Below are 23923 nucleotides of genomic sequence, written 5' to 3'. Positions count from 1 at the left end.
GCTGACTGACTAAAAAGGCTAGAATTACAATGAGCTTTAAGCTTCAATATCTGTGACGGATTCCTTACTTGTGGTATACTCGTCTTCCTCATCCTCGTCTTCGTCTCGGTAGAGGATGGGCCCATCTGAGTCAGAGTCGCTGACTGTGGACTGGTAGTCAGACTCCGTAGTGCTGTCTGGGATGACTGTAACCTCTGGGCTCTCCAGGTTAACACTGTGGAGCTTCTTCTCTCCAATCCCATTGGTAGGCCTGGAGTCACATCACCAAAACCCTGATAAACCATTCTTACCCGATTGATTTATCTTGTCTTCTGATTTATTTATCATGTCCATTGTTTTCCTTGTTGCATAATGGAAAATGTCGATATACAAACTCTAATGAAGGGTATATAGACCAAAAACATTGGTGAAAATGGGCCGTTTCTTTCCCAACAATCTTTCCTCATGAATCTGTTATCATGCAAGTCAGGTGAACTATCATCTTTCCAAATGGTTTAAGGCCTATAACACAGACAGAGCTCTGTGACTTACTGTCCCAATTCAAGTTAAACCAGTTCAGCTCAGGGCTATGAAGGCCATTTATGACATCTATGCTGACTCAGACGTGTGTGTGTGTGAGAGAGACAACCATTTGCCACACCACCAAATGTTTAAATAGAGGGCTAAATAGGTTACTCCCTATTACACAGCAGCCATTATGAATTATTGCCATACTGAATCCAGGTAGCGGTAAATGGTAAACTAGGCTGCTAATGCTGCATTTTCTGGGCTTTGAACTCAAGCTGTGGTGCCGGTCATCATCAGAACAATACTTCGGCAATGAGGAGCCATCTAAAAATACAGCACATAGTAAAATGTGAAGGTTGAAAACTAAGCACAACAGCTTTTAGAATGCATACTGTGAGGTGGTAATGGCTATAAGGTTGAGTATTGTACATTTATAGACTTTGACCTTTGTGATGACCTTACTGTTAAACACATGACCAAGTGCAATACCAGTGGGAAATAATCCAGTAAAGCAAAACCTATCATAATTATAGTTTCCACACAGGATAGCTTTTCACACTGCTGTGCCATTTTCTGCAGTACTGTGTGACTCCCAACACTAACCATCTCAAGCTGCAAAATACTGAGAATGACGAACAACATTACCACATCATGTAATCCACTTGAAACTTTTCATATTGATTTACACTACACATGCAGCAAGAATTATACCAGGTATTCAATGGAGTTTTCTAAAGCATACTGTACTATTTTGGGAATCATGATTGCGGTAAAGAGCTTTCCCTCCAATGCCACCAGATTCCATTCTAAAGTTTCATGACAACAATTATGATGTAAGACAACATTTTCTTTTCTTCAGTTTGGAGGAGATGTTTAATTCCAACCTGGGTCAAATATAACTCAATTATTTTCAAATACTTATTTAATTTAATTGGTCTGGTTCAATGGAACAGTCCCAAAAGTGCAGAATTCAAGCTACATCAAGTGTACCTAACATATCTTAAATACTTGAAAGTGTGTTTGACCCAGGTCTTCCCATAGGGTTTTTCTGCACTAGAAGCCTATAGATCAGTGTTGCAGTATCGATACATACCACTGACGTTTCTCTAACTCATGGTCTGCGTCTCCCGACTGTTGCCCACGGTCAACACCTCCATCTTCCCCAGTCCCCAGGGCTTCCTCCATGGAGCTCTCGCTATGAGACTCAGTGAAGAAAGTGTCCTCAGTGGCGTTGTTGACCAGAGGGGCCTTCTCCAATGGGTCCTGAGGACTGGCTCCTGAGGCATTGTCTTTACCCATTCCAGTCAGAGAAGAGTCATCCTGAGCAGCAGGCCTGCCTTCTGGGCCAGAAGAGGGCTCCTCCTTGCACCCCTGGTTCCCATGCCCAGTGCCCGGGACCCGTCTCTCCCCAGAAAGGTTGACTGTCTCTGGGGAGGCCTTAGGAGCTCCAGAGAAGCTGGAAGGGTCAGTTACTAGTTGGAGGACGCACTTGTTTGTCTTCTCTGACCCAGTTGGTTTGGCAGGCCTGTCCTTGGAGGTCTTTGTGGTACGCGGTGTGGACGATGAGGAGGATGAGGACTGGGCCGTGCTCTTGGATGTGCCTCCAGTTCTCTTAGGATGAGAGGATTTGGCTGTGAGGAAAGGAAACTTCATTAGATTTATATTAAACACAACGGCAAAAACTCTCTGATGTCCTGTAGCATTTTATGCGCGTTTGTTAGTGCCTTCATGTCAAATGACCTGCCCAGGCACTACAGATGAACATGAGCCTTTTGTCTGACACATTAACAGTTAATGATGCATTGTCCATGACAAAAAACATATTACTTCTATAGAATGTTGGGGGTCATGTGACGGAATAAGAAGAGTAAATTTATTATTATTATTTGGTTGGTGCTTATATTTGTCCTATTTCACACATGTACAAGTGTGTATTATAAGCATTTTTTGCATATCCCAACTCTCCCTGAGACACCTTCATAGAGTGGGGTCATGGCCAGGGTCTAAGTCAAATATTATTAGTGGCTGTGAAAGAGGTCGTAATGTGGATAAGCCATTTGGCAGATATACAAAAGCTATTCAAAACCAAATAAACTACTGACACTCAACAAGAGAACAATGTGCACTCAAAAATATTATAGGAAGAGGATAACAATGGATATTAAACAGAAACAGAAAGAGCCCAAAATCTGGCATTTCTTCTAAGAAACTCATAAAATATCAAGTTAGGCATGCCCATTTACAATCAACACAATTGTCCCTGGGTAGTGCAGTTTACTCCAGTGGGGTCAAACAAGTCACATGCACGGACACTGGCGCACACACAGACACGAGACATGGCCACATTGCCCTGGGAAACCAAACGATCCATGAACCAAATAGTCATGCACCAAAGACAAAAAAGCAAGGGTTTTCAGAAACCCTTGGAGGCAGGCAGGCAGGCAGGGGAACAAAGATGGGACACACAGTACACAGCGTATCTTATTGTAGTGCTATGCTGTCTGAAAATGGAGAAGTCTCTGCACGGATCTCTCTGTACACAATCTCCTCACTTCCTGTTTCACAACAAGAACAATTAAACATTCAACTACTGTAAATCCCTAGCCTTCTAGCATGGACAGTACCATTCAATCCTAAAGGGGAACAAGGAGGGATGCACTGATGGGCAGTGGGAGGCCTTCCACATGCGAAGATTGGTACATTCTCCATGCCAACAGGGCTCTCTCCCAACCAACCAGTGCCACTGATACTCACCGTTCCCAATGTAATTGTTTCGAGGGTTTTGTTTGGGCGGCAGAGCGGAAGCTTGCTTGCCTGTGCTTTTGGGCAGCTTTTTAACACCAGCGGTCCCGTCCCTGCGCCCTGCTGTAGCCCCACCAGCTGATTTGGGAGGAGCGGTGGTGGGATGTTTTTTAGCCTCCCGCGTTCTGGCCTGGTTTCCTTTTGGAGTAGCTTTGATTTCATTCCTTACTAAGGGAGGTAGAGGAGGGGGGAGCAGAGCAACCTCTCCTGTAATTTACCAAACCCAGAGGGAGGGAGTCAGGGAGAGACAAACACAAGGGTGGGACCATGTAGAAAAATTTGTCTAGCTAATACTCGTAAAAGTCGGGAACGTAAAGTGGCTCCATCATGTGCATATCTAAGGTAGGAAGCGAAGTCGAACAGACATGACCTGACCTCCAACCTAATGTGCATTATGATGTTGGGAGAATTTTTTGTTGTTGATACATTTACATATTGGGATATTATTTTAGATGATTATCGTATTGTTTTGACAATATAGCACTAGTTGGCTGCACCAGCACCAAAACTCCAGTATCTTGTTCTCAGTCTTCTTTTTAGCACACTTTTATTTCCATGACTGATCAAAACTCGTTGCGCCCTGTATGATACAATGTATGTATGTATGTATGTATGTATGTATGTATGTATGTATGTATGTATGTATGTATGTATGTATGTATGTATGTATGTATGTATGTATGTATGTATGTATGTATGTATGTGTGTATGTATGTGTGTGTGTGTATGTATGTATGTATGTATGTATGTATTGTGGCAAACCTCTTCAAGGTTAGGAGCGTTTGTCACAAACTAAGTGGTAAACTGTCACCAAATCACCCAAGAATGAGAGTTCTTTCGAACAGGACAGTACCTGTGTGTTTGTTTCTCCGTCCTGGTCCACCCAGGCCTTAGGCGAGGTCAAGGATAGCAGGGTTCGGTACACGAATCGGGTTCTCGGTAGGTCCAGGTCCAAACGCCAACAGGTAAGTCCAAACAATCCAGCTCATACACGGTAAATCCAGCCAATCTCTATAGTCTCTTTCTCTATTGATCATAGCTCCTTCCAGCCCTCTCTCTTCCTCTTCCTGGTTTCTCTTGACCCTTTATCTGTGAGTCGGCTCCACCTTCTGAGGGTTCCCCTTGCTTCTGGGACTTGTAGTTTTGGCGGTCGGCCATTTTGTGATCTGTAGTTCTGACAGGGGTGGCCATTTTAGTGATCGGGCAGAGCCCGTTTACTAGCTCTGCTCTCACATATCTGCCACTTATCACTCGACCCCCTTCTTTGCCACATATCTCTCCCCCTAGATCCGACCCCCTAGGTCGGGCTACCGCAGCAAAATATGCGTGCATGCGGGATAACCCATCCACGTTTCCCATTTCCTTCCCTGCTCTGTGTTTCAAGTCAAAATGAAACGGTTGGAGACTCAAAAACCACCGCATCACCCGAGCGTTCTTCTCTTTAGCCCTATGCATCCAGGTGAGTGGGGCATGGTCACTGATGAGGGTGAAGTGGCGCCCCAGCAGGTAGTACTTCAGGCTTTCTAGAGCCCACTTTACTGCCAGCGCCTCTTTCTCAACGACTGAGTAGTTGGTTTCCCGTGGTTCCAGCTTCCTGCTTAAAAACAGGATGGGGTGTTCCACCCCTTCTACCTCTTGGGATAGCACTGCTCCCAAGCCGACCTCTGAGGCATCCGTCTGAACCACAAACTCTCTCTCAAAGTCTGGTACCACCAGCACTGGGTTACAACAGAGAGCCTCCTGTAATGTCCTAAATGCTTTGGTGGCCCTTTCATCCCATTTGACCATGTTTGGCCCTCTGGCTCTAGTCATGTCGGTAAGTGGGGCGGCCACTGTGGCATAACTTGGGATGAACTTCCGGTAGTAACCGGTCAGCCCTAGGAAGGCTCGGACCTGCTTCTTATTTACTGGTTTCGGCCATTCTCTAATTGCCTTCACCTTCTTATGTTGGGGTTTGATTAACCCTCTTCCCACAGTGTATCCCAGATACTCTGTTTCCTCTAACCCCACATAACACTTGGCAGGGTTTGCCGTGAGCCCTGCCTTTCTAAGGGCATCTAACACTGCCTGTACCCGGGGTAAGTGGGATTCCCAATCTGGGCTGTAGATCCCCACGTCATCTAAATAAGCTGCGGCGTATGCCTTGTGCGGTTTTAGGACTTTGTCCATGAGCCGTTGAAAGGTTGCTGGGGCCCCGTGTAAGCCGAATGGCATGACTGTGTATTGAAACAAACCGTCAGGTGTTGCAAAGGCTGTCTTTTCTTTGGCCCTGGGGGTCAGAGGAATTTGCCAGTACCCTTTTGTCAGATCAAGGGTCGTAATGTACCGAGCATGACCAATTTTCTCCAGTAGTTCATCTACTCGGGGCATGGGGTAGGCATCAAACTTCGAGATTTCATTTACCTTCCGAAAGTCGTTACAGAACCGCAATGACCCATCGGGCTTGGAGACCATCACAATTGGGCTAGACCACTCACTATGTGACTCTTCAACCACTCCAGCTGTCAACATTTTCTCAGTCTCTGCTCTAATCGCGGCCCGTCGAGCCTCGGGTACCCGATATGGCCTCATACTCACTTTTCTCCCTGGTAGGGAAACGATATCATGAGCCGTAACCTCAGTTCGGCCAGGTACCTCTGAAAACACATCTCTGTTTTTCTGGATCAGGGTCTTTACTTCCTGTACTTGCGCTGGGGACAGAGTGGGTGAAATATTTACTTCGGCTGTCTCCTGAATGTGTGTAGGGTATGTGACCATTAGTGTTTCTCTCTCTCTCCATGCTTTTAACAGGTTTATGTGATAAATCTGTTCCTGGGGCCGTCGACCTGGCTGTCGGATCCGATAATTGACTTCTCCTATTCTCTCCAGTACTTCATATGGCCCTTTCCATGTGGCTAGTAGTTTACACTCTACTGTGGGGATCAGCACTAACACCTTATCTCCCGGTTGAAATTCCCTCAGGGTAGCCTGCCGGTTATAAGTGTGCCGCTGGTGTTCTTGTGTTTGTCTCATGTGCTCTCTGACGATGGGCATGACTGTGGCTATCCTGTCTTGCATTGCCGTGACGTGCTCTATGACACTAGTATACGGGGTGGATTGGTGCTCCCAGGTTTCCCGGGCGATGTCTAAGATTCCCCGGGGATGCCTCCCATATACCAGCTCAAAGGGAGAAAACCCCAGCGAGGCTTGAGGAACCTCTCTAATGGCAAACATCAGATACGGTAACATGCAATCCCAGTTTTTCCCATCCTTATCGATTACCTTCCTGAGCATTGACTTCAGGGTTCGGTTGAATCTCTCAACCAGCCCGTCCGTCTGAGGATGGTAAACCGATGTCCTCAACTGTTTCACCTGCCACAGTTTACAAGGTCCGCCATAAGGCGGGACATAAAGGGGTCCCCTGGTCGGTAAGGATCTCTTTTGGAACCCCTACCCTGGTGAACAAGAGCACTAATTCCTTTGCGATATTTTTGGAAGTCATCGTCCGAAGGGGAATGGCTTCTGGGTAGCGAGTGGCATAATCTAGAATGACCAGAATGTATTGGTGCCCTCTGGCGGATTTGGGTAGTGGGCCCACTAAATCCATCGCTATCCTCTCAAATGGCGTTTCGATTATGGGGAGTGGCACTAACGGGCTTCTAAAAGCTGGTCGGGGAGCTGTTAACTGGCACTCTGGGCACTCTCCACAATGCCGAGCCACTTCAGCTTGAATTCCTGGCCAGTAAAACCTCCTTACAATCCGGTCTCGGGTTTTATCGATACCAAGGTGTCCACCCAGAATGTGCCCATGAGCTAGATCCAGTACTGTCCTCCGGTACCGAGTGGGAACCAACAACTGTTCCACCACATCAACCCCTATTTTCGAGACTCTGTACACCAAACCCTTTTTCACGATGAAGTGGGGAAAACTATTAGGCATCATCCCACCATTTATGGGAGTACCATCTACGACCTGCACATCTGCTCTGGCTTGTTGCAGGGTTGGATCCTGGTTTTGGGCCGTCCCAAAATTAGTCAAGGACTCTGCCAGGTCTGCTGGTTCTATATCATCGTCCTCTGGATTCAGATCAACCCCAGCCCCACTAGTACCGGGCTGTTCGTCATCAGCGAGGTTTGTCACTTCATCCTCCTCCTCCCCTACTAGCACCTGTGATGTTGTCCCCTGGGAGACCTCTTTTCTTGGCTTTGGTTGAAGCCCCCATGCTTCTTCCTGCTTGGTCAGGGTTGTTGGATTCTCAAATATGCCATTCTTGTGGCCTAACTTCGCAAAGTTAGGAAAGTCTCTACCCAATATTACATCATATGGCATCTTTGGGACCACGCCGACCTCATAATCCAGCAGACCGTCCTCTGTTTGTATGCTCACTAAGGCCGTGGGGTACAGACGGGTATCCCCATGAATGCATGTAACACTGATATCCTGTCTTGTATCCAGTTTATGATTCGGCACTAGGCCTGCAACGACCAGGGTTAGCATACTGCCGGAATCCAGCAGTGCTTCAACCTCTTTCCCTTCAATCTTCACCCTGCACATATGTTTGTTTCTTGATCTTTCAAGTACAGTGGTTACAACAGGACATGCATACCGTATATCATCTTCATTTTCACCGAGGTTACATTGCATTGGCTCTTCTTTAATAGGGCAATAAGCTGCAATATGTCCTGGTTGATTACAATTGTAACAGATAATAGGGGTTCGGGGAGACCCCTCGACACCCAGTCCCGGTTTCCGTTTTTTCCCTTAGTGTCTTGGCCTGAATCTGATTCTTTCCTCATGGCCACACGCTGCTCTCTTCCCCCTCTATATGTTGGGACAGCCTTACCCTGTCCGCTGGTTCGCCCATGCCTGGGGAACGGGAATCTTTCCTCCTGTGCATGCTCAGCTGTTCTTGCCGTACAATACCGTTCAACCAGGCCCACGAGATGGTCGGCGGAAAATACCTCGTTCTGGCCAACCCATCGTCTCACTTCTTGGGGTAGACCTCGCTGAAACTGGTTGAGTACGATGGTCTCGACAATCTCGGCGGATGACCGGGTCTCTGGTCGCAACCATTTCCGTGCCAGGTGAATCAAGTCGAACATCTGTGTTCGTGGGGGTTGTCCCGGTCGGTAGGACCACTGGTGGAAGCGGTGTGCCCTCACGGTATCTGTCACTCCCAGTCTAGTCAGGATCTCCCCTTTAGTTTATCGTAATCCTGTGCTTCTTTCAACTCCAGGTCGAAATACGCTTTTTGAGCGTCCCCTGCCAGGTATGGTGCCAGAAGCCCTGCCCATTCTTCTTTCGGCCACTTCTCCCTCTCTGCCGTCCTTTCGAAGGTGGTAGTAAGATATGCTTCCACATCATCCTGCGCTGTCATTTTTTGAAGAAAATGATTGGCCCTCTGGGTATTTGCAGCTGGTAATTGAGTCCCAATTTGGTCCGCTAGCCCCTTTAGGCCTTCTCTTAACTCCCGGGTGTTTCTCTCTTGCTCTTCTATGAGCAGCTGGTTGGTGCGATGCTGGATCTGTAACGTGTCCTGATACATTCGCATTGCATCCTGATGAACTATTTGTTGAGCTCTAGTTGCCTCTTGTTGGGCTGCCGCCGCTTGTAACAGGGCCTGTATGGCTCCCTCCATACTCATTTTCCTGAAAGACTGTCCTAACCAAACAAAGCCAAAACAAAAAAAAACCTGACTCCCCTTGGAGTGCTAACTGAACATTTATTTATTTTTTCCTTCTATCTAACCAGTGGTATGTTAGTCCATGCCCGCATCCTCCACCACGTGTGGCAAACCTCTTCAAGGTTAGGAGCGTTTGTCACAAACTAAGTGGTAAACTGTCACCAAATCACCCAAGAATGAGAGTTCTTTCGAACAGGACAGTACCTGTGTGTTTGTTTCTCCGTCCTGGTCCACCCAGGCCTTAGGCGAGGTCAAGGATAGCAGGGTTCGGTACACGAATCGGGTTCTCGGTAGGTCCAGGTCCAAACGCCAACAGGTAAGTCCAAACAATCCAGCTCATACACGGTAAATCCAGCCAATCTCTATAGTCTCTTTCTCTATTGTTCATAGCTCCTTCCAGCCCTCTCTCTTCCTCTTCCTGGTTTCTCTTGACCCTTTATCTGTGAGTCGGCTCCACCTTCTGAGGGTTCCCCTTGCTTCTGGGACTTGTAGTTTTGGCGGTCGGCCATTTTGTGATCTGTAGTTCTGACAGGGGTGGCCATTTTAGTGATCGGGCAGAGCCCGTTTACTAGCTCTGCTCTCACATATCTGCCACTTATCACTCGACCCCCTTCTTTGCCACAGTATGTATGTATGTATGTATGTATGTATGTATGTATGTATGTATGTATGTATGTATGTATGTATGTATGTATGTATGTATGTATGTATGTATGTATGTATGTATGTATGTATGTATGTATGTATGTATGTATTTTTATTTTATTTCACCTTTATTTAACCAGGTAGGATAGTTGAGAACAAGTTCTCATTTACAACTGCGACCTGGCCAAGATAAAGCAAAGCTGTGCGACACAAACAACAACACAGTTACACATGGAATAAACACAATATACAGTCAATAATACAGTAGAGAAAAAAAAGTCTACATACAGTGTGTGCAAATGAGGTAGGATACCAGAGGTAAGGCAATAAATAGGCCATAGTGGCAAAATAATTACAATATAGGAATTAAACACTGGAGTGATAAATGTGCAGAAGATGAGTGTACAAGTAGAGATACTGGGGTGCACAGGAGCAAAAATAAATGAAATAGATAACAGTATGGGGATGAGGTAGTTTGATAGGCTATTTACAGATGGGCTATGTCCAAGTGCAGTGATCTGTGAGCTGCTCTGATAGCTGGTGCTTAAAGCTCGTGAGAGAGATATGAGTCTCCAGCTTCAGTGATTTTTGCAGTTCGTTCCAGTCATTGGCAGCAGAGAACTGGAAGGAAAGGCGGCCAAAGGAGGAATTGGCTTTGGGGGTGACCAGTGAAATATACCTGCTGGAGCACGTGCTACGGGTGGGTGCTGCTATGGTAACCAGTGAGCTGAGATAAGGCAGGGCTTTACCTAGCAAAGACTTATAGATGACCTGGAGCCAGTGGGTTTGGAAACTAATATGAAGCGAGGGCCAGCCAACGAGAGCATACATTTCGCAGTGGTGGGTGGTATGTGGGGCTTTGGTGACTGCATCTACACTTAACCAGCATGGCAACCACAGCATTCTGCAGCAATACACCAACCCATCTGGTTTGAGCTTTGTGGAACTATCATTTGTTTTTCAACAGGACAATGACCCAACACACATACAGGCTGTGTAAGGGCTATTTGACCAAGAAGGAGAGTGATGATGCTGCATCATATGACCTGGCCTCCACAATCACCCGACCTCAACCCAATTGAGATGGTTTGGGATGAGTTGGACCGCAGAGTGAAGGAAAAACAACCAACAAGTGCTCATATGTGGTAATTCCTTCAAGACTGTTGGGAAAGAATTCCAGCTTAAGCTGGTTAAGAGAATGCCAAGAGTGTGCAAATATGTCATCAAGGCAAAGGGTGGCTACTTTGAAGAATCTCAAATATAAAATATATTTTGATTTGTTTAAAACTTGTTTGGTTATTACATGATTCCATATGTGTTATTTCATAGTTTTGATGTCTTCACTATTATTCTACAATGTAGAAAATAGTAAAAAATAAAGAAAAACCCTTGAATGAGTGGGTGTGTCCAAACTTTTGAATGGTACCGGTACACAAAATATATGTACATCTATCTATTTCGGAAGGGTTGGGGAAAAAAGCAGAAGATGAATGTCCATCTAGTATGGACTAATAAAGTATACCTTATAGAGTAGGATCATTCCTCTTTACATTATTCTCATCACGACCAAGCTCCTGCTGCCTTCAATAAAGTAACAGATTATTGCCCTCAGTGCCCGGGCACTTTAGATGAGACATTGTCCGGGTATCTGCCCTGACAGGGCGCCAAATGGCTCCATAATGAACTGAGGCCTCATTTGAATCAGTCTTGCTGAACCACTCTGAATGTGTTGTTGGACAGAGCTAGAGCTCTCTCCAACAGAGAGCAGGTCATCCCAGTTTGTCTTTGGTCAGCAGTATTAAGTGGGCAGCAGGATTATTTTTTATTTAACCTTTATTTAACTAGGCAAGTCAGTTAAGAACATATTCTTATTTTCAATGATGGCCTAGGAACAGTGGGTTAACTGCCTTGTTCAGAATGACAGATTTTTACCTTGTCAGCTTGGGGATTTGATCTAGCAACATTTTGGTTACTGGCCCAACGCTCTAACCACTAGGCTACCTGCCGCCCCAGCAGTAGATTGGCTTACTATTGATCTGAAGAGGCCAGAGCTCTGGCTCCAGAGGCCCATCTTGTTATGGTCAGTAGAGTACTGAGGGCCTTTGATCATTGCAGAAGTGACAGCCTCCTTTTGTTTGCAGGGCTGAAGAATAGGGGATTTCTGCTCTATCGTTTCCCTATCTGACTGTCAAAGGGACTTAACATAGGTGTATCTGGATACATTCTGCTGGAGTGTGCAGCATTATGCCTATCAGTCAGGGGCTACTGCTAAAAGATCAACAGCAATGGAGACGTGTTAATAGATATGGGATGGAAAAATTGAATTGAGGAACCCCCACAACACTTAAAAAGCTTCAGATGGCAATACTCCTGCAGGTCTAAAAGGGTGATATTGACCATTAGTGGATGAGTTATTGCTCTGTTCAGACTCCTGCTTGGAGGTCAAAGCCAAAATAGGAAGCGCTAGTGGACACATTCAATTGGAGCTCACCGAATGGATTTAGACCATGCCATTTCATTTAGCTTTGGCCTGCTTGCAGACAGACATGTTCAAAGCATTCCAGTATACCTGCTTTGTCCTCAGCATTCTCCGACCCTTTTGTCTTCTCCTCCAAAGGTGTTTGCGGAGACTCCATGTCAACTTTGACCTCATCTGACCCCACACTAGGCGTTGCATGGCCATTTAGATTCTCAGAGTTCACTGGCTCCTCTGGTGCAAATGAAACATTTAAGAGTTAGCAAAGGGTGAGAATGGGGTACATTTTAGCTGACATTACCTGACATTTAACTGACAGCTATTTTACTACATCCATTAATTATACAGTACACACAAGGAATGTAAGAAGAAAGGAGGCTTCCATCTCGAGACATTTACCATTAGATTAGCTCCCCTAAGAACAAAATGACATTATCCTTCCTTGACGCAGATTTGAGGTAATGTTACATTGGTGTTAAACAATGCATGAGAGGGGACTACAGTACAGTGTACCAGGAGGACACAAACAACTTAGATGGAACTGCAGTTTGGGTTTCTTCCCCATCGTAGCAACAGCTAACATCAGGTGGTATTCAACTTCCTGATGACGTAGAGGAAAACGGGGGTTTGGGGCGGGACTTCTACTCAATACTATAATAAACAAATGGAACACTTAGCACACTGTTAGATTTCATACATTTTCCCGCCATAACTCACCTTGATCGGGAATGAGAACGCCTCTTCTTATCAGCTCCTCTCGACTTTGCCTCGTGGAGATTTTCCTCTCCAGAACTATGGAGATGAGCATGGCAGAGTTGTTAATCATTGACCAGATGCAGTCATTAATTCTATGCCTTTTGCAATGACAGGGGAGGATATTACCCGCTCTGCCCCCCCCCCACACACACTAAATAAAAGTACAGGAACTATGACACAGAGGAATCAATTACAACAGGCCATGTGAAAGATGAACGGCTTAGGGAAATGGTTCCATGATGCAGTCGGGAAAGTAAGCCTATTAAATATGTAAATTATGATCCCTCGAAGGCTTTATGGAACTCCGATTCTCTATCATGTTTTATTTATTTAACCTTTATTTAACCTTTATTTAACCAGGTAGGATAGTTGAGAACAAGTTCTCATTTACAACTGCGACCTAGCCAAGATAAATCAAAGCAGTGCGACACAAGCAACAACAAAGAGTTACACATGGAACAAACACGCAGTCAAATATACAATATAAAAAGTCTATAAACAGTGTGTGCAAATGAGGTAGGATAAGGGAGGTAAAGCAATAAATAGGCCATGGTGGCAATATAATTACAATATAGCAATTAAACACTGGAGTGATCGATGTGCAGAAGGTGTGTGTGCAAGTAGAGATACTGGGGTGCAAAGGAGCAAAATAAATAACAGTATGGGGGATGAGGTAGTTGGATGGGCTATTTACAGATGGGATATGTACAGGTGCAGTGATCTGTGAGCTGCTCTGACAGCTGGTGCTTAAAGCTAGTGAGGGAGATATGAGTCTCCAGATTCAGTGGTATTTGCAGTTCGTTCTAGTAATTGGCAGCAGAGAACTGGAAGGAAAGGCAGCCAAAGAAGGAATTGGCTTTGGGGGTGAACAGTGAGATATACCTGCTGGAGCGCGTGCTACGGGTGGGTGCTGCTATGGTGACCAGTGAGCTGAGATAAGGCAGGGCTTTACCTAGCAAAGACTTATAGATGACCTGGAGCCAGTGGGTTTGGTGACTAATATGAAGCGAGGGCCAGCCAACGAGAGCATACAGTTTGCAGTGGTTGGTAGTATATGGGGCTTTGGTGACAAAACGGATGGCACTGAGATCAGCAATGTAATTTACAAAATAGTCTAAGTCAAGGATCGGTAGGATAGTCAGTTTTACGAGGGTGTGTTTGGCAGCATGAGTGAAGGATGCTTTGTTGCGAAATAGGAAGCCGATTCTAGATTTAATTTTGGATTGGAGATGCTTAATTTGAGTCTGGAAGGAGAGTTTACAGTCTAACCAAACACCTAGGTATTTGTAGTTGTTCACATATTCTAAGTCAGAACCGTCCAGAGTAGTGATGCTGGGCGGGCGGGCAGGTGTGGGCAGCGATTGGTTGAAGAGCATGCATTTAGTTTTACCTGCATTTAAGAGCAGTTGTAGGCCACGGAATGAGAGTTGTATGGCATTGAAGCTCGTATGGAGGTTAGTTAACCTGTCTGGGAACGGGGTTCCACGGAACTCCTCGCCAGCAGCCAGTGAAATTGCAGGGCGCCAAATTCAAACAACAGAAATCTCATAAATCACATTTCTGAAATATACAATTATTAGGCACCATTTTAAAGATAATATTCTCGTTAATCCAGCCACAGTGTCGGATTTCAGAAAGGCGTTTACAGCGAAAGCTCCACAAACGATTATGTTAGGTCACCACCAAGTCACAGAAAACACAGCCATTTTTCCAGCCAAAGAGAGGAGTCAGAATAAGCAGAAATATAGATAAAAATTCATCACAAACCTTTGATGATCTTCATCAGATGACACTCATAGGACTTCATGTTACACAATACATCAATTACAACGAAAACGTCCAAAAAGTTCCGTTACAGTCCATAGAAACATGTCAAACGATGCATAGAATCAATCTTTAGGATGTTTTTAACATAAATCTACAATGATGTCCCAACCGGAGAATTCCTTTGTCTGTAGAAAAGTAATGGAACGTGAGCTAACATGACCGTTCGTCACGAGCCCGTGGCTCTCTGCCAGACATCTAACTCATTCCCCTCTCATTCAGCCTCCCTTCACAGTAGAAGCCTGAAACAGTGTTCTAAAGAATGTTGACATCTAGGGGAAGCTTTAGGAAGTGCAAGATGACTAATATCCCACTGTATCTTCAATAGGGGCGGAGTTGAAAAAAATCAAACCTCAGAATTCCCACTTCCTGGCTTGATTTTCTTTCTCAGGTTTTTGCCTGGCATATGAGTTCTGTTATACTCACAGACATCAGTCAAACCGTTTTAGAAACTTCAGAGTGTTTTATATCCAATACTACTAATAATAATATAATAATAATAATAATAATAATATATGCCATTTAGCAGACGCTTTTTATTAGCATCTGGGACTGAGTAGCAGGCAATTTACTCTGGGCACGCTTTTCATCCAAAAGTGAAAATGCTGCCCTCTAGCCCAATGAAGTTAACACAGTGTCCAAAGAAGGGCCAGACGTATCGTGTCTTCTGCATAGACGTGGATCAGAGAATCACCAGCAGCAAGAGCGACATCATTGATGTATACAGAGAACAAAGTCAGCCCGAGAATTGAACCCTGTGGCAGCCCCATAGAGACTGCCAGAGGTCCGGACAACAGGCCCTCCGATTTGACACACTGAACTATGTCTGAGAAGTCGTTGGTGAACCAGGCGAGGCAGTCATTTGAGAAACCAAGGCTGTCGAGTCTGCCGATATGAATGTGGTGATTGACAGAGTCGAAAGCCTTGGCCAGGTCGATGTATACAGCTGCACAGTATTGGCTTTTATCGATGCCGGTTGTGATATCGTTTAGGACCTTGAGCATGGCTGAGGTACACCCATGACCAGCTCGGGAAACCAGATTGCATAGCGGAGAAGGTAAGGTGCGATTCAAAATGGTCAGTGATCTGTTTGTTAACTTGGCTTTCGAAGACTTTAGAAAAGGCAGGGTAGGATAGATATAGGTCTGTAGCAGTTTTGGTCTAGAGTGTCTCCCCCTTTGAAGAGGGGAGACAAACCTTAGAATGTATATGGGACTGCATGGTGCGACTATAGGCTATTGAAGACGTGAGAAAGTCACAAAAAAAGCTTGCACTCTGTTCCTTGCCTCAGGTTGCACACACTCTTCTCTTTTTTTCACCTTTATTTAACTAGGCAAGTCGGTTAAGAAGAAATTCTTATTTTCAATGACGGCCTAGGAACAGTGGGTTAACTGCCTGTTCAGGGGCAGAACGACAGATTTGTACCTTATCAGCTTGAGGGTTTGAACTTGCGACCTTCCGGTTACTGGTCCAACGCTCTAACCACTAGTGACCATATTTCACCCATCAGACTATTCTAAATGTAATCTTGTCTTTACTAATATGTCAAAGTTGTTTCGATTTAGAATGGCCCATTATAAAATGGGCAAAAACAGGTATAGGGGAAAAAGAGATGTCATCCACATGCACTTGAATGGAGAATGGAGGCCGTTTTCCCGTAGCCTGTTTTTCAATCATGCAGGGTAGGCTACTCTGGTATTATAGTGAAGCATGTGCTTAATATGAGCAGATGAAAACTAAATATAGTGGCAACCATCAAAAGGAGGAACACCTATTTCACTCCACTGTTTGAGGAGCATGGAGCCTCTCGCTGTGCGACAGGTTTTTCCCGCCCAAACTCTGTATGCCATGGGCTGTCCAACCCTGTTCCTGCAGCGTCATTTGGGAAACAAAGTCAAATCAGTTAGGGAATATTGATAGTAACTTTTTTTCGCAAGAAAACATTTCATTAAACTATTGACAGCCCCCCTCTCTGCACGCTCGAGAAAGGAGAGAGAGGGAAACGCACAGTGGTGAGATATTCTGTAGCTAGGGGTAATGTCAGTCTATTAATTATGAAAATATTTTTAAAAATGCCCTATTACTAGGCTATTTTGGGTGTTTTGAATTAATCATCCCCTTAGAAAGTGCTGTCCATTTAGTTGTATTAGGCTTTGAAACGAGATTCACAATGACCGTGTTTTCCACTCAGTTTCAACCTGTTGTTGAACTTCTGTCTTCAAATTGATCGATCACAGTGAAGTGAGTTTTAAAAGCATGATACTGTTTTGATGATAAGTGTTTGATGTGATTTTTAATGGCATTTGCATTGATGTCAGAGTGGTTTGAGGGACAATAGAGTGCTGAGTATCAGGCCATTAGCGACCTGACGGTCATTAGTGAGTTGGGTACTACCAAAGCATGTCCAGAGTGCATAAAAGGAGATTACAGTGACTCAAGGGTCAAGTGGAATTTTACTGCGGTCATGACTCATGACTGCCGGTGTGGCGGTAATACGGTCACCGCAACAGTCCTAGGTATGACTATTCTTCAGTCCACACCAGAGGAGTATTCTCAAGCATTCTGAAGCCTTTATATAATGTAATCTGCTTACAACTTTAATTTAGTCCTAGTTCTTCTAGTTTTCCATAGAAATAGTAACTGACTTTAAGCATAAAGTTTCACTCATACTAGTTACACGAGAAGGTTGGATTTTATACCACCTTGCATGTGACAGATATTTCGATAGGCTGGCATAGATGGCGGCCCAGATACAGCCATCCAACACTTTAGCCATGCAAAAGCAAAAAGCTGCTTTTGTTCAAATGAGATGCTGCCAGACAATCACTTCCACTGTAACACAGCTAATGGAGAGCATTTGTGTTCTAAAAACAATTATCACACCAAGAGTTGAACCTGAGAAGTCCTTTCCACTACCAGCCAACAGACCTAGGTTCAAATAGTATTGGTTTTCTTTCAAACAGCTGCACTTGGTTGAGCTTGCCTGGCACAATGGAACAAATGGGTTAGAACCAACAATGTAAACCCCACCCAGACAGGCTCCATCAAATGGTGAAAGTATTTTAAAGAAAACTAAAATTATTTGAAGCCAGGTCTAGAATGACATGAAGAGCTCAACATGACTGCATATGATGATCAGATATCACTTCATTTAGTTCTGTGTTACATAGTACAGACAGTGGAGGATGCTTGAGAAATTAAACCCATGATCACACTTCTATTCTTTGGCAGCACCGAATTCATTTCAAACCTGCCCATAGCCAGCCTATATTCTATCGCTCGAGATCTTTACATAAATGTAAATTGTCAATATCACAAGATTTACATTAGTTAAGGTATTCACACTATGTAGCTTGCCAGGCATTTCAGCGTCATGCAAGATACAAACAAATGGCTTTGTGTGTGTGTGTGTGTGTGGGGGGTAATTTCAGGGGATAGTGAATAGAACAAGTTTCATGTTAGCATGAAAACATATGGCGTGGCAACAAAGGAATAGTTGGCTACAGCATAATAAAACAGTATGTGACCAGGAAACTTCAGACGTACCTTTGGATAGGTCCTGAAACTTGTCACTGGTTTTCTTCTTGCGCCATTTCCAGGGTTTGAAGATCTTCCCTATAGTGGAGAGCTTCCCCTTCTGCTTCAGTGGAGGAGTCTGGGTGCTGCCCACCACAACATCACAGTTGGACAGAGATGCTTTTTCCAGTCCATCAACTGTGGGGAAATCACACAAGGACACACCTGATCAGAAAACATACTTACTTAGCCCTGTTCATTCCTACGTGGAACATAGGGTTGCAAAACTACCGGTAATTTACCAAGTTATCGGAACTTTCTATAATTGTGGTAATTAACAGGTAATCTATGGTAACTTTGGCAATATATTTGAATTACAAAAACATATTTATTAATCCTTATATCTGTGTACATATTGTCCATGGGTTTCTAGTAAATAGACCAAAGGTTCAAAGGAAAAGAGCCTAATTAATGAAAAAACATTTAAATCAACAATGGCATAATTTTCTATTAACTTTGCAACTCTTCCAACTAATACACTTTTTTTCACAACACACTTTTTTCACAACTGCCACCAGTTTGGCATCAAAACATTTACAAAAACATATTGACACAGTAAAATAAATAAATAAATATACTTGATATGTTACGAAAATTCCATAAAATCCTGTATGTTTTCGAAATTCCTGTAGTTTACTGGTAAACTTTGAAAGTTACCGGTAATCGACCCTCCATTTGCAACACTATGCTTTAAGAATTACTAAACACAATATGAGAAAGCGGATGTTGCACAATGGTGAATTCACTTCAGTATGCATCAGAAATAAACATGTACTTTCTCATGACTTTAATTAGATTTTATAGGGCAATCATTTTGTCAACAATTAACCCAACTCTGTTGCATTTAATAACATATCTTCTTTGCTAAACAAATCATAACCTCCATAGCAAAGCAAAAGAGCAGATAAAACCTTTTGATAACCCCATTTGTTGCTGTACTTGGCCTTAGCAACCAGATTCATGTCCTTCCCTAATCCTTTCCATTCCTTTTTGAAAGTAAGAAGCCAGGGGAATGGGAACAGGCTGGAATGCTAAGGCTGGAGGGGGTAAAAAAAAAGAGGTGTGGCGTTTCCTCATGCCTCACTTCTCAGGAATAGGGAGGTTCCATGGCTCATGCCTGCTGAATGTTGTTTTCTCCGCACCATCCATCCATCCATACATACATAAAACATTGCTACCACAGAGGACAGTGGAAGATTGTCCACCTACTTATTTGAAAAGATTAAGATTAAGAAGTGGAATCGTCGCCTCAGCGATTATCTGTGGCGTCCCCCAATGCTTCGTCTTAGGCCCCATTCCTTTCCTAATCAGGAAATGCAACATCCAATTCCACGAGAACATAAACACAACCCCAGACTCCCTCTTCTTCATAACCCCCAATTCCTCTGGTCCCCAATACCTCAGTGAACTCTTCAGCCCCAAACAGTCTTCACGTTCATGCCGGTCAAATTATCAATGACTCCTTGCAGTTCCAAAGACGCACCTAAAAACAATGGGTCACTGAGCATTTTTTGCTGTCTCCGCATGCCCCAGACAACCACTGCCTTGAGGTCTGAGCTAAAGAAACACTTCTTCAAACTGGATTTCGCTTAATGTGATTGACAACAGATACCACATCAACAGATACCACAACAGTCTTATACATTCGTTTCAAGTTATTATTTTGTCCATGTCGCCTCCTTTATTAAATGTATGTATCTTGTATAATACGAGGCTGCTTGCAATCTTTTAATTTCTTACTTTAAGTTTTTTAGCCCTTTAATTCCATTTCTTTCTCCATTTAATGGTAGCTCTCAATTTAAGGAGCTTTGTGATTTATGTCTTTAAATGAAAAGCGCTCTACAAATGCAATTATTATAGTATGTTTGATGTTTGTTTTGATTGCTGAAGGAGCACATCCTTGTTCAGGAAAAAAAACACTTAATACCCAAGGATGATTTATTAAACTTGAATTAAAGAAAGGTGTTTTAAAAAACATGGTGGGACAGAAACCCTAACCATCTCAAGAACAACTCAAGCTCTGTTTCATTTAATGTCCAGGTAGCTGTAAATAAGCAGCACAACTGTATATGAAATCACGAGTCTCTGTCTGATGGAGGGGAAGTGAAGTGAGCCCTGTCCAAACAAAAGGGGAACACAAGAGCAACACATGGGAGGTTCCCAAGACAGTGTAAAAAATAATGTGCTTGAGAAACATAGGAAGTGTCAAAGATTTAGGCATTATTCCAACTACGAGAGATGGAGGAGTCTAAGGAGCAGAGGGGCCAAATAGATTTCCACTTTTCAATTCACATTACATAATTGCTTTACCTTTCGTTGTGGCTTGCAACATGACATTCTTGGTCCGCAGCTCAACTTCACCGTACATATCACAGTGGCCACTAGCGAGTAAGCAAACTATTTAACAATCCAAGTAACTTTTCTTCTAAAACATATGACAATATGTTAAACCAAACCATATTACACTCTTGAATAAAGCAACAATCCACAAGCATGTGCAGATAATTAAAGGGTTTATTTTAACATCCGCTACACCATTTCCTGGTTGCTAACATTCTAATAGTTCACCTACTTTCAGTTTGTGACAAAGCAAGCAAATATAGTATAGAGAATCATTGTACCATCTAAACCGGTGTGAAAAATCTATTCCATAACCAAAAATATTGTATTTTCAGCTGGTGTACAACTCTGAAATTAAAAGACACAAAAGCAAAACTTAATGGGAAGCATAGAAATAACGCACATACAGTTGAAGTCGGAAGTTTACATACACCTTAGACAAATACATTTAAACTCAGTTTCACAATTCCTGACATTTAATCCTAGTACAAATTCCCTGTTTTAGGTCAGTTGGGATCACCACCTATTTTTAGAATGTGAAATGTCATAATAATAGTAGAGAGAATTATTTATATGAGCTTTAATTTCTTTCATCACATTCCCAGTGGGTCAGATGTTCACATACACTCAATTAGTATTTGGTAGCATTGCCTTTAAATTGTTTAACTTGGGTCAAACGTTTTGGGTAGCCTTCCACAAGCTTCCCACAATAAGTTGGGTGAATTTTGGCCCATTCCTCCTGACAGAGCTGGTGTAACTTAGTCAGGTTCATAGGCCTCCTTGCTCGCACACACTATCAGTTCTGCCCACAAATTGTCTATAGGACTGAGGTCAGGGCTTTGTGGCGGCCACTCCAATACCTTGACTTTGTTGTCCTTAAGCCATTTTGTCACAACTTTGGATGTATGCTTGGGGTTATTGTCCATTTGGAACCATTTGCGACCAAGCCCCAACTTCCTGACTGATGTCTTGAGATGTTGCTTCAATATATCCACATAATTTTCCATCCTCATGATGCCATCTACTTTGTGAAGTGCACCAGTCCCTCCTGCAGCAAAGCACCCCCACAACATGATGCTGCCACCCCTGTGCTTCACGGTTGGGTTGGGATTCTTCGGCTTGCAAGCCTCCCCCATTTTCCTCCAAACATAACGATGGTCATTATGGCCAAACAGTTCTATTTTTGTTTCAGCAGAACAGAGGACATTTCTCCAAAAAGTATGATATGTGTCCCCATGTGCAGTTGCAAACCGTAGGTCTGGCTTTTTTATGGCAGTTTGGGAGAAGTGGCTTCTTCCATGCTGAGCGGCCTTTCAGGTTATGTCGATATAGGACTCGTTTCACTGTGAATATAGATACTTTTGTACCCGTTACCTCCAGCATCTTCACAAGGTCCTTTGCTGTAGTTCTGGGATTGATTTGCACTTTTCAAATCAAAGTATGTTCATCTCGGTGTTAATACTTGCGTGCTATTGTTTGTACAGATGAACGTGGTACCTTCAGGCGTTTGGAAATTGCTCCCAAGGATGAACCAGACTTGTGCTGGTCTACAATTTTCTTCTGAGGTCTTGGCTGATTTATTTTGATTTTCCCATGATGTCAAGCAAAGAGGCACTGAGTTTGAAGGTCGGGATTGAAATACATCCACAGGTACACCTCCAATTGACTCAAATGATGTCAATTAGCCTATCAGAAGCTTCTAAAGCCATGATGTCATTTTCTGGAATTTTCCAAGCTGTTTAAAGGCACAATTACTTGTGTCATGCACAAAGTAGATGTCCTAACAGACTTCCCCAAACTATAGTTTGTTAACAAGAAATTTGTGGAGTGGTTGAAAAACAAGTTTTAATGACTCCAACCTAAGTGTATGTAAACATACGACTTCAACTGTAGAACAAATCGACCACTTCTCAGACATGCTTTTAATGAGAATGACAGATCTGTAACTCACATTTCAATGTGAATTTGGTTGGGTCGCCCAAAAAGTTATTGCAACTTTAAATTAGCTGACAAAAAAAAAACTATTCCTGCTCTCTAGCTAACTAACATTAACAACATTCGTCATAATCAAGTAATATTCCCATACGAATATAAAAATAGCGTACCGTTATCATACAATGTCATTCATATATTATAGTATAGGCTACACAGCTATGTAACGCTAGCTAGCTCAACAAAATAATTTCTGCATATTCACATAAACATGCTGGCTATAGATGAATGTTGACGTTTAGCTGAACCATAGCTAGAATAATAGAATAATAGTAGCTAGTGTAAGCCTAAAATCTCCCGTAATAAAGTTACCTTAGAACACGCCAGGCTTAATTTTATAAATATCATGAAAGTCATAATATGAGGTACTAGCAAAATCTCAACTGAAAACATTGATCATTCCCTTGGGAGCTGCTACTCTCGGTGGAGGCCCAGTGCGGTCAAGAAAAAAACACTATTGAAATGTAAAGCTTCGGCGACAATTTCAGAATGTAACAGGCTGTTACTACAATTTTATGTTTAAAAAAAACAATAAAACAGGAAAATATTTGGAGTGAAGGCTCCTCAGAGGAGGAAGGGGTGGACAATCCTCCTCAGTGAAATCTCATAAAAATAGTGAAACACTAAAGTTATCCTTTTTAGATAAAACTATACTAAATATATTCATATGTTACCAAATAATTTATTAAAACACACTGTTTTGCAATGAAGGTCCATAGTAACTTCAACAGCACTCTCTGGTGTAGCCAGAGGACAGCTAGCTTCTGCCCTCTTCTAGGTATATTGACTTCAATACAAAACCTAGGAGGCTCGTTGTCCTCACTCCCTTCCATAGTCCTACATGGTAATTTTTTGACCACCTCTGGAGGATGGCCTCCAACCAATCAAAGCTTTTGCAGTAGGAACTGAGATGTTGTCCATCCAATCATAGGGTTAGGATCAGAGATTGAACCTAGTGTGTTGTATTGGGGTTGTGCCGCAGACCAGAGAGTTTCATGAAGAAGGATGAAAAGGTGAGGGCATTCAATATAAATTGGCATCAAAAGTATAGCTGGTTAACATCAAGCCGCCTGTATTGCTGGCCTTGTCTGCTTTTTGGAAAGTGAGTCTTGGGCGAAAGGGTATAGTATAGTGACCCAAAGAACATTGATCATTCAGCTAAATGGCAAAACAAAAGCAGGGAGCATATAAATGCCCACATCAGACTCAAGCTTCAGGGAAAAAGCTGCATCGATCATGACAAAGGTCTGCGTATTCAAACTGCACAACACAATGAGAAAGTAAGAATAAACAGGGATGATGTTCTCAAGCGGCTTATCAACACCACTGCGTTTTTGGGCAT

The 23923-nt window shown here is 43.3% G+C and overlaps 1 protein-coding gene across 1 annotated transcript in view; it reads right to left on the bottom strand.

Moving 5' to 3' along the window:
• Positions 1 to 23923, bottom strand: part of phactr2 (phosphatase and actin regulator 2) — a 48515-nt gene that overhangs the window by 10124 nt on the left and 14468 nt on the right. Inside the window, 6 exon segments of the mRNA XM_046357272.1 lie at positions 69 to 250; positions 1601 to 2138; positions 3262 to 3477; positions 12187 to 12327; positions 12811 to 12885; positions 18220 to 18387. Of these exon segments, the coding sequence (XP_046213228.1) occupies positions 69 to 250; positions 1601 to 2138; positions 3262 to 3477; positions 12187 to 12327; positions 12811 to 12885; positions 18220 to 18387 (1320 nt within the window).

Source organism: Oncorhynchus gorbuscha, linkage group LG07 (genome assembly GCF_021184085.1).
Source record: "Oncorhynchus gorbuscha isolate QuinsamMale2020 ecotype Even-year linkage group LG07, OgorEven_v1.0, whole genome shotgun sequence".
NCBI classification, from domain to species: domain Eukaryota; kingdom Metazoa; phylum Chordata; class Actinopteri; order Salmoniformes; family Salmonidae; genus Oncorhynchus; species Oncorhynchus gorbuscha.
The sequence above is the reverse complement of the archived record's forward strand: the minus strand, read 5'-3'. Positions and strand labels throughout refer to the sequence as shown.